Below are 11,494 nucleotides of genomic sequence, written 5' to 3'. Positions count from 1 at the left end.
TTCTTGTTTTTTTCTTCCGGTTTTCCTTCATTTCCTCTTTTGTTCCAGGTCTTGGTTTCAATAATTTTTTCCATCTTAATGTTATAAATTTTCATTTTTCATTTAATTGTTTATTTTTATTTTTTATTAGCTATAATGGGAATTTTGCTTCCTGATCCAAGATTTGCAAGTCTACTAAACTCCTACAGACCCCCAAATCCAATCCAAAGTTTGTACTGCCACAGATTTTCTTCTGGCTGTTTGTTTAGGCTTAGGACTATCAACCCTAGTGCACCAAGGACATTAGCTCCTTGATCCTTCTGCAGACCTGCAGACAAGAAAGGAAACCCTAGCTATCACATTTTTAACCTTTTGATCTCAGGATTTTTCCGTTTTTTTTAAACTTATTAAAACTCTCACATTGGGTTCCTTTGTTTATGCTACTAAAATCCTAAACAAAATAAAATAAATAAAATAAAAAATATAAATTATCTACTTGAATTTTTAGTATGAATCATTTATATGTCATATAAAACATCATAAGTTTAAAAAAAAAATAGAAATACTTTTAAAAATTATGGAATCCATGTAATGTTAAATTTGAATTTCCTCTACTTATCCTGATTGAAAAATCAAATAAATCTAAATTAAAATAATTTTTGTCCCTTTGTATGATGTATTGTACCAGTCCGATATTTGTATATCTTATACTGTCTAACCTTTGTACTGGTTTGACATTTTGTAAGCCTTAGGTTTGTACCGTCCAATGTTTGTACCACCCGGTCACAGAAAAGATATACACCGACTGCTCATAAACTATCCCGGCACTACATGCTACATTTCTACAAAAGGTTTTTGACTTCCATCTAACAGCCACTTGTTGCATATAATACCATTCAGGGGTTAAGTTTTACAATTTTTATAATAATACTCTAACTTATAAGATGAAAATAAAATTTTTGAATTTAGTAATTTTTTGAAGGTTTTGTTTTTGTATCCCAAGGATACTTAAATATCCTGACTACAGAGGTTTGTTTTTTGGTTGTGTACTCCAGTTGTACACAATGGAAGCAGCTGTGGAAAATATCGAATTTTCTAGCCTTTAATAAATCTCTGTATTCTCTTCTCTATTAGCAGTAAACACAGTAATACTAAACTCTGTTTACAATCACCTCTTCTACAATATATATATATATTATATATTCACATTCATTCTTGCATTTCTTTAAATATGTATATTTATGAATAAAGGTTTAATTAGCTATAATATACTGAATCATGAATCAAGTTTGAACTTCATTTTCAACAAAACTTCAAATTATAAAGTGAAAGCTCTGATCATCTGTCAGATTAATCTGAATACAAATATTGCGTTTTATTAGTGAAAAAAATGATTAATTGGACCTTAAAACAGCTTTAGGCTTAATTAAAAGAATGGTATGTTTTGTTTTTAATATCTATTCTCAATAATTGTTTACTTTAGATCGTTAAATTTGGGCCTTTTATGGTAAATTTGTTGTGTCTTTATCCATAAATATTCTTGAATTACAGATTTACTAATCTGAATTGGAAAAAGTTATATATAACTGTGGAAAATACCATTCCTTTGTGAAATGATGGTTTTTTAGTATGCAAAATATTTTACTGACTCCTACTTAGCTAAAGATGTATTCACGCAATAATGCAGGTCAATGTTAAACCTAGTGAATAAGAATAAAGGGAAGGGAAATGGCGCTGGTCTGGCATGAGAAAGCCAGTCGCACTGCTTTGCAGACAATTGCTTATCACACACGGACACTTATTTGTTACAGACACACAACATGATTACAGTCAAGGAAATTGCAGAACAATGTGTCGTCAATAATAATTAAGCTTGAATAACAATTAGTTTATTGCAAACTTCAATCAAATTATATTCTTTGCATGAAAATTTGGCTTATAGTGTTAACTTAAATGTATAAATACCAAGATTCTTGTGTATTGTATCAATGAAATATTAAAACCCCCTGGACCAGGCTACTTATAATGAATCCTTAGGGAATTAAATGTCCAGTGGTTCTGATGGTATTTATTCAGCCATTCACTTGTAAATTCTTTTGTTTTGACAAAAACATAAAAATCCTGAATTGCTGTACGTAGAAGGAAGTAAGTATTTAAGTAATTATTTATTTATAAAATATAACAAAAAAATACAAAATTAAGTGTATTAGGAGAAAGTATTTGAAAGATCTCCAAAAATAGAGGTTGTGGGAATATTTCCAATAAAGGAACAGGAGATCGGAAACATCATTACATATGTATTGTTTACATAAAATTTAATATAACTGATGTTGCAACAAAATGTATTAGATGAAAGAAACTAAGTTTGAAATATCAAAGGTTTTCACCATCAGGTGGAAAAAATATAGGTATTAGAAAACCAGAGTTTGTTACAAAGACTCAATTCCTTTTGTTTGTGATTTAGAGGAAATTGATCTAGCAGCGGATTTGGTTATATAGTTCCTACACTGACTGCAGCTAAGTGAGTTGAATTTTCCAATTGCCAGTCTATTTCAATATAAAAGTTTATATATATATATATATATATACAGGTGTATGTATCAAGATTAAAATACAAATCTTTTTATTTTATATGAATATAAACTGTGTTTTTCTTTGCTTATAGAAATTAAGGATCTTTTTAAAACAGATACTTGAGATTTTATTTATTTTCATTAGGTCAGTAACAATGACACAGTATAAGTAAAACCTTCAATTATGACTTAATTTGGGACTCATTAAACGGATTAAAGGGAATCTACGCAAATTATATCTGAGTAAAAATATTATTACTTCAAAGGTTTCCGTGAAATAATATCTCGAATAAAAAAAATGATTTGAAGATTATAAGGCTTCCAGTTCATTAAAGATATTTAAAGAATAAAGAATAAAAATAGTGATAAAATGAATATTGATTAAAGGATTACAATGTTGAAAATAAACCTAGTCCTGGTTACACTAGGACTGGTCACGTCACGAAGGTATCTGGTGAAAACAGGAGGTAAACACATATTTAACAATTTTAGATCAGCTAATTAGTATCATTAACTTATATTAAATTGATTAATGTTTACATAACTCTTCTGAATTATAATCTTGTAATATTCAATTTTGTTTAAACATAAAACTGGCTTTTATTCTTTATTATTTAGTTAACACTAGTTGGGGTACCCGTCATTGCCAGCGTTTAAAAAGTGCATTCCTTTAAGTTAATTAAATATAATTTAAAAGATTTTTATAAAATTTCAAGGCTAGACCTTTTTAGAAGTTTAATGTAATTTTTTCAAAACAACTTCCCCAACACCAACTCCAACAAGATGTTCCAATAGACATTAATTCCCCTACAACAACTTCCAGTCTTTAATTTCCCCAACATCAAATTCCCCATGCAGTAATATACAAATATTTGGTTTTTACCATTATTCTGATGTAACATGTTATAAATGCGCAAATAGAAAATAAAAAATTCGCAACTTTCATATTTTGACATACACAATTCAGTTTGGCTTTACATACGAAATCTAAGTTTGTTAATTTTTATCAAATATCATGACAGATTATTTCATTATTTTCAGATAACTGTTATTTTTTCATAGAATTTTACTGCACTAGGCTTTTAGGGCGCTTCGCGCCCATCTTCTATTTAAATTGTGAACATGTTCTTTTTGTTTACATTTTAAAACGAAGAAGAAAAAAATTTTGCGGATTTAAAAAAAAAATTCGAGGATTTTTAAGAATTTAAATTTTTTTTGTAAAATTAAAAGCCTTTAAAACACATTTTTTTAATTTTTATCATTCGTAAACCTTCCGTGGTCACGTGATGTCCCTTAAAAAATTTGGACCCGATCGGTTCAGCCGTTTGACGTTTATTGGATTCAAACAAACAGACAGACAAATAGACAAGCCAAATTTATATATAGACTAGGCTTTTAGGGCGCTTCGCGCCCATCTTATATTTAAATTGTGAACATGTTCTTTTTGTTTACATTTTAAAACGAAGAAGAAAAAAATTTTGCGGATTTAAAAAAAAAATTCGAGGATTTTTAAGAATTTAAATTTTTTTTGTAAAATTAAAAGCCTTTAAAACACATTTTTTTAATTTTTATCATTCGTAAACCTTCCGTGGTCACGTGATGTCCCTTAAAAAATTTGGGCCCGATCGGTTCAGCCGTTTTGACGTTTATTGGATACAAACAAACAAACAGACAAACACCCAGACAGACAGACAAGCCAAATTTATATATAGATGGGGAAGCTGCCATTGTATAAATTGCTATTACGGAAATAAGCGGTTGGGGAAATTGCGGTTGGTGAGGTTGTGATTGGGAAGTTTGCGTTTGGAATATTTCCTAACAGCTAATTTATAGTGTGCTCTGTCATTCTTTTGTTTAGAGAAGAAAACAAATATTACTCAAGATCCTAAACCTGCAGATGGGACAGGCTATGCAGATGCAGGGTTTACTGGGACGGATTATGGAATGAAAGATTTTTTAAAGGTATTCATATATTCATATATCATATTCTTGAGTAATTCCAACCATACTTTTTTATTGCAACGCTTGTTACGCTTGTTCCGTGTTTTTTTCTAAAAATCAAATTGATATTTGTTACATTACAATATAATGATTTGTATATATTCATTAGTGCATGCTATCTTGAAGCTGCCTACATAAAGCCACCTCACTGTGATCACAAATGTACACATTCTTAAACAAAAACCGTTCAGTCACTTTGCCAATTACTTTGTTTAAACTAAATATAGAAACAAGCTGATTTTAGTTCTACAGTAAAAAACCAAAAGCTTAGGAGTTTTGCAACTTCAAAGTCTTGAGTTATAAAAAAATTGAAAGATGGATCTCTGTGCACTGTTGTCCTTAAAAATACTGTTTTAGAGAAACAATTTGATCGAGTAGGGTGGTAAACTAAAGTTATTGACGAACATACAATTTAATGATTATTTATCAAGAAAATCTTTAGAACAATAAAACATCTAGTGGCTTAAATACTTCTTACACTCAAAGTTTTAAGATGATGACTCGGGAGGAAAATTTAGATGTTGCAAGTGAAGCATTTAAGCAACTTTTCAAAGATGATGAGGATGAGAAGTCCGCTCCAAAAGTAAACAACAATAATTCTTATAAGAAGGGAATTGAGTCTTTGTCACTATTTTTCTAATCCCTAAATCTTTGCAACCTGATGTAGTAAATCTTTGATATTTCAAACTTATATTATTTGATCTCATAGAATTCATAGTTTGAAATATTTTAGGGCTATGACATTGGGTTTCACAGATAAAGGAAATAAAAAAACCAGAATTTGTGGCAAAGACTCAATTCCTTTAAACACAAACATGCAATATAAGAAGATGACAAGAATAACTTAAAGGGACTGTAAAGAAAAAATAAAAGGGGGTATGAATCTCAGGCATTGAACGATACCTAAAAGACATCTATCTGATGTTCCTGTCACAGGAAATTGATATAAAACTGTGTCAAAATTATACGAGAATAGATGTCTTACATCTTATAGATATCGTTCAACGCGTGAGATTCTCAGGTTTCAGCCTATACCCCCTTTCATTGTTCTTTTATACGGTCCCTTTAAAACATATGTTTTAGTGGAATTATATTATAAATAACAAATATATTCTTTAAAATAACGTAAAAGAATTTTGAAATTTATGTTCTTAGAAAGGGAGAATCAACCATAGTGATTTTTGACTGCATAACTATAACAGTCAATTCTGTGACATTGGTTTCTAATATAATACACAAATATTTTGCCATCAACCGAAAAAAAAAATTAAAACTAATTAAATAAAATAAATATATTGTTCAATATAAAATAAAATTAAGGATCCAGAGGATATAGCAGACGATATTATTGCTTTAAAAAAGGTGATCTTCTAACTTAAAGAAATTATTTTCAATGACACCCCCCCCCTGGCCCCCTTAAAATGTTTTACTGAATGAACGAATTTTCTGAAAATTTTTGAAAAAATGATTTTTTTGCCAAACTAACGATATTTCCGAACTATCTTTTGAAAGAGTTACGGGTTTTTAATGAAAGAAAGATTTTACTGAACAGTTGTTCACAAACCATAAACAAACGAAATTAAAAAATCCAAACATGTCCATCTCTATTTTACTGAACAGTTGTTCACAAACCATAAACAAACGAAATTAAAAAATCCAAACATGTCCATCTCTATTTGTTGATTCAGACTCGTAGCTTTTAATATTCTGATTTTTATAGTTTAAAATATTATTTTTAGGAAATAAGTGATGGACAATCTGCCAATGCAAAAATGGTAAACTTTTGATTTTCCAAAATATCTTATCAAAAATAGAAATATTTAAAATCAACTTTAAAGGAAAAATTAAAGTGGGTATAGGCTAAAACCTAAGCATTTTAGGAGTTGATCAAGACCCATAAGAGTTCTATCTGATGTTGCTGTCTCGAGAAATTGATATAAAACTGTGTAAAATTTACATGAAAATTTATGTATATAAATGTTGTATAAAATCGTAGGTTAAAACAGATCATATTCAGCAAATACGAAACGAATCTGGAAACGACGCTATCATATTTGATTAATAATATAGTTACTACATTCGTATCACGTGACCAGAACTCCCACCAATGGCAGTGCAGTATCATTGTCACGTAATATATATGGAAACACATAACATTGATGGGAGTTTTGGTCACATGATACGGACGTAGTAATTATATTATTAATTACATCTACTTAAAAAAAATTACAAAATTAGAATAATAAGGGGAGCTAACCTAAGTTTTTCAGGCTCCTCTGTGATATCTTCCTTTTTCAGATTATGGGTCTCGATCAACTTCTAAAATGATCGATTAGGTTCAGCTTATATCCCCTTTCATTTTCCTTTTAAGTCTCTTTAAATTGGAAAATTTTCTAAGACTCTTTTGCTTCATATGGAAACAGTGTAAATTTGAAATGTACTTCGCACTGCAAAATCTTGGAAGGTTTTAGATTATGATATTCTGTAAAAACTTGTTTTTATGAATCTATGCAAATTCTTTACTTGTATTAGGAGTCTAGCCTGTCTAACTTTAGGGTAAAAAGTGCTACAGATCAGGACAGCCAGGTATATATATTGCTAAAATTATTTCTTGAATATGTTAATTAAGAAACTTAAATTTAAGAAACACCTTTTCCTAAATTGAGAGCATAATCCCTGCACTAACACTTATCTAAGATTACTTATTACTAAATTATTTTTATTCCTGAAACTATCAGCTTAAATTTGTTTACTTTATTTCGTGTTGACAGTCCTTAGAAGGACAGATGATTTTTAAACAAAATAAAATTTCTCTTCAATAATTGAGCTGCAGATGCAGATCTACATTCTACATACATATCTATATACTTAAAAAGTCGTTGAAAATAAATTTGAGTGACAAGCTTTTGGTCGTCAAATTTCAAAAGATTGCTATTAAGATTTATTTTCACAATCCGATTGTCTCACTGAAGTTCCAGTTTCTGAAAGGACATTGTCAACTGCATTCAATCTTTTTCCCAAACCATGTTTCTGTTCATGGCATAACCTATTTAGTTTATTAAAAAAAAACATGACATTCCCAGTTAGTGATCCCCCCTCCCCCCCCCCTCCCTTAAAGGCTGTTTGTTTAGAACTTTTTATTAATTATAAACTAATAAAAGTCTTATAAAGGACTTGGATACAGAGGATGATAATGATGATACTGAAGATACTAATCATGCTTGGGAGACTAAAGATACTATTCATTCTGAAGATACAAATCATACTGATGATACTGAAGATACTGAAGATACTAATCATACTTCTGATACTGAAGATACTAATCATACTTCTGATACTGAAGATACTAATCATACTTGGGAGACTAAAGATACTAATCATTCTGAAGATACTAATCATACTGATGATAATGAAGATACTGAAGATACTAATCATACTTCTGATATTGAAGATACTGAAGATACTAATCATACTGATGATAATGAAGATTCTAATCATACTGATGATACAAATCAAAATGATGATGCTAATCATATTAATGATACTGAAGAAACTAATCAAACTGATGATACTAATCACACTGATGATACAAATCAAAATGATGATGCTAATCATATCAATGATACTGAAGATACAAATCATACTGATGATACTAATCATACTGATCACAATGATGATACTGATGATACTACTCATACTGAAGATAATGATGATACTAATCATACTGATCCCAATGATGATAGTGATGATGAACATGATGGATTTGGAGATGATCGAATGACAAATGATAAAGAGGTTTGGATCAAAAATTTGAGGGTTTTAGTTACGGGAAATAAAAATAATTATGATGATGATAATTTTTATAATTATATTCTCAGGATGAAGATACATTATTTGTTTGAACATTTTCCATTTCTACTTTTTTCTAATTGATTCTGATTGAAGGGACTGTAACCTTAATTTTAAGTGATCCTCTAATTAAAGAAGGCTATGTCCAATTTACAACAGTACCCTTAAATCATGTGTGTGTTCGTACAAATATATCCGTGTAAACTTACAGAAACCCGCTTGTATTCAGCTACAAATTCAAGTGTGCACTGTGTTGAGGTACGTACAGTCTGAACACAGTGATCATTTAAATTGCAGCTGAAATCAAGCGGGTTTTAATAAGTTTAAACACACATCTCTTTGTACTCAACGAACACACATAAGTTTTAGTGTACCGTTGTAAATCAGACATTGTTTTTTTTGCACAGAGATTTACTTGAAAGATTGCTTACAGTCCCTTTAAAGGGTTTTGATGACACAACGGCTGATGATGATGATGGTGAGGATAATGAAGATGTTCCTTTCAACGACAATGAAAGCATAAGAACGGTAAATGATTAAAATCATTCTAAATTTCTCGGAGAATAACTTTCCTTTCAATTTAAAGAATCCGAACCTTATTGTTCTTCCTAAGTCAGCAGTTGAAGAACTTTTGAAAGATAGATTGTAAGAAATTTAAACAAAAGCCAAAATTATCATGGATAATTATGACGTCAATATGAAACAGCAAAAAGAAACAGAATGGTTCGAATATGAAGTTTTCCAGATGTCCTGATAGTTTTATATTCATGATTTTGTCCATGTCTTAGAAAATAAATGTTGCTTAATTTTAGATTTATTCCATCCTTTTGATAGAAAGTTTAGTTATTTGATATTGATCATTTCCATTTTTTAATTTCAAAGTCATAATATATCAAAGTTATAAATTTGATTTAACCATTTAATTCATACAAAAATCCTTCAAACTTTTACCTTAATGATAAAGATTAGAATAGATATAACATTTTGTTAAATAAAAACTTCATGAAATAAACAAAACTTTTAGAATCCTGTTTACAAGACTGAATTTCTAGAAACTTAGATTTTTTAATAAAAAAACTATTTACTTATTTTATCAATTGTTTTAAATAAAATATGATCAGAATCCGAAATTATTGAATTTAAGCCACGTCTCAAATCCGCCAAAAACCGGTTTCAATTAAACGCCGGTTTAAATCTTGAAACATTGAATACAATTTAAAGTGGAACCAGCCATCTCAAATTTAAGTCGCGGCTCAAATTCTTTAGTTTCGGCCTCTGTTGCTTGATGAGCAATGTATATTTTCAGACCAACTATACCGAGATACGATGGCCAGTGAATTTTAACTTTTCTCTCCATTACCTGAAATAGAAAATAAAATGCTGTGGAAGATAAATGTATTCTCAATCCTTATTAGGGTTTCCATCGCAAGTGAGTTTTACTTTCGCGCAATTTGGGGTCCTGTAATTTCCGCGCAATTCCGCAAAATACGAGAACAGTTGCGCGCAACGGAATTCAGATCGGAAACCCTAATCCTGATATATTTAGTTTCTGTCAAATTATTCTAAATGCTCTTCAATTGAAAAATAAATTTTCTGATTTTTTTTTGTATATTTAAGCTAGGATCAAAATAATAAAATCTAGATATTTACAAAACGTCACTCATTTAAAACTACTGGTAAAACTTTGTGACCTCATAGCTATGTTAGTTTTGATTATACACCCAAACATAAAAAGAGCTAATTTACTGTTTTGGATTTTTTTTTGAAGTTTTTACGAGTCCCGTTAATTGCTCTTTTTTCGACAACAATTGTTGTCTGAATTACATTGTATTTTAGGCAACATTATCTTTGTTTTACTTTTAGAAAAAAAATATTGAGGGTATTCTAGTTAAAGGTTATTGAATGTTTTTAACAATTTCCTTTAGGAAACTAAATTTCACATGTTTTACTTTGAAATTAAGGATCCATCATAAGTGGAATAGTTTCAGGGACGTGTTCCTTAAGATTTACTCAAAAATATCTTTTACAAATAGAGTTTTACGACAGGACTTTTTAAAAACAAAATTTCGATTTTTTTAAACTTCAAACTTTTGATGACCATGATGAAATAAAGATAATTTGGAATTTTTAGACATTTTTGAGATATAGAGGTTTTAAATATCTTTAGTCAAGCCAAAGCATCTTAGTTTAAAGGCAATCTAATATTTTATTACTGAAAAAAATCAAATAATTATACATTTGTATTGTAAGTTACTGACCCATGTTTAGCAGTTTTATGTTTTTATCCTAGCTCAACAAAGTATCTGATATAATATGTAATAACTGTAATAAAATGAATTATTGGAAATAAAATTATTATTGACTAAAATTTCAGAACAATTATACTTCTTACACAATAAAGATTAAAGATGCTTTTAATAGGGACAAATTCGAGGGGGGGGGGCGGGGGGAATAAAATATGACGTCTTGTTGGAAGAACGGCAGCAAGGGGTAATATTTTATAAATATAGAGGTCATAGAGGCGTACAACCCCGTCTCCCAATTCAGTTAAATCTGCTAAAGTGTGTCTTACAAACCAGGACAATAGAAAGACTATTTAAAAGTCGTCTTTTATTCTTTGAAAAATTTTGCGATATTTATTTTTTAATTTCACAATACAAGTAAAGCGTTCAAAATGATGATAAGAAAATACCCAATTTCCAAAAAGTCTTAATCCTTTTTTAGTGCTTTTAAAATTACCGCAGATAAAAAGATTTTTTAAAGAATTGACTCTTCGGGTTTTGTTTAAAAGGACCCTTCACTTAAGAGGGGAGTATTTTTATTGGTATTTCTAAAACAAAAGCTTATTTAAAAAATGGCTAGTGATGTATTCTATAAAGGGTGTGTTTAGCTGACAAGAAAGTCCAACTCCACCAAACTTCAGATAGCGATATACTATTTGCACAGAAAGGCTATGGCTAGCTGTGAATGTCATTCTCCGATTTATTCTACCAGTATCAGACTGTATTCTTATAATATGAATACTAGCTGAAGGGCCCAGCATAGCCCGTTAAAAAAATTTTAAAAAACATTTTGAAATTTTTATAGCCTAT

The 11,494-nt window shown here is 29.6% G+C and overlaps 1 protein-coding gene across 4 annotated transcripts; it reads left to right on the top strand.

The window, feature by feature from the left end:
* The first annotated feature begins 1,274 nt into the window (after positions 1 to 1,274).
* Positions 1,275 to 10,004, top strand: LOC111696121 (cysteine-rich, acidic integral membrane protein). Of its 4 annotated transcripts, XM_023465668.1 has the most exons (12): positions 1,275 to 1,416; positions 2,444 to 2,500; positions 2,940 to 3,019; positions 4,411 to 4,514; positions 5,047 to 5,136; positions 5,874 to 5,915; positions 6,293 to 6,328; positions 7,086 to 7,139; positions 7,725 to 7,752; positions 7,969 to 8,348; positions 8,847 to 8,930; positions 8,989 to 9,213. In XM_023465668.1, the coding sequence occupies exons 3-12, from the start codon at positions 2,947 to 2,949 to the stop codon at positions 9,049 to 9,051; spliced, it is 954 nt and encodes a 317-aa protein (XP_023321436.1). In that variant the 5' UTR covers positions 1,275 to 1,416; positions 2,444 to 2,500; positions 2,940 to 2,946; the 3' UTR covers positions 9,052 to 9,213. The 4 variants fall into 4 exon arrangements, with proteins under 4 accessions (XP_023321436.1, XP_023321434.1, XP_023321432.1 ...); XM_023465666.1 differs by lacking the exon at positions 8,989 to 9,213 and adding an exon at positions 9,709 to 10,004 and having other exon boundaries at positions 7,725 to 8,348; XM_023465664.1 differs by having other exon boundaries at positions 1,277 to 1,416; positions 7,725 to 8,348.
* The last annotated feature ends 1,490 nt before the right edge of the window (positions 10,005 to 11,494 follow it).

This window comes from Eurytemora carolleeae, unplaced genomic scaffold (genome assembly GCF_000591075.1).
Source record: "Eurytemora carolleeae unplaced genomic scaffold, Eaff_2.0 scaffold203, whole genome shotgun sequence".
NCBI classification, from domain to species: Eukaryota; Metazoa; Arthropoda; class Copepoda; order Calanoida; family Temoridae; genus Eurytemora; species Eurytemora carolleeae.
The sequence above is the reverse complement of the archived record's forward strand: the minus strand, read 5'-3'. Positions and strand labels throughout refer to the sequence as shown.

Coding starts and splice junctions, on each gene's coding strand:
- LOC111696121 (XM_023465666.1), top strand. CDS start 2,947: ATGTTGAAAATAAACCTAGTCCTGGTTACACTAGGACTGGTCACGTCA. Junction 4,515..5,046: donor GAATGAAAGATTTTTTAAAG/GTATTCATATAT, acceptor CAAAGTTTTAAG/ATGATGACTCGGGAGGAAAA. Junction 8,931..9,708: donor ACAATGAAAGCATAAGAACG/GTAAATGATTAA, acceptor GTATATTTTCAG/ACCAACTATACCGAGATACG.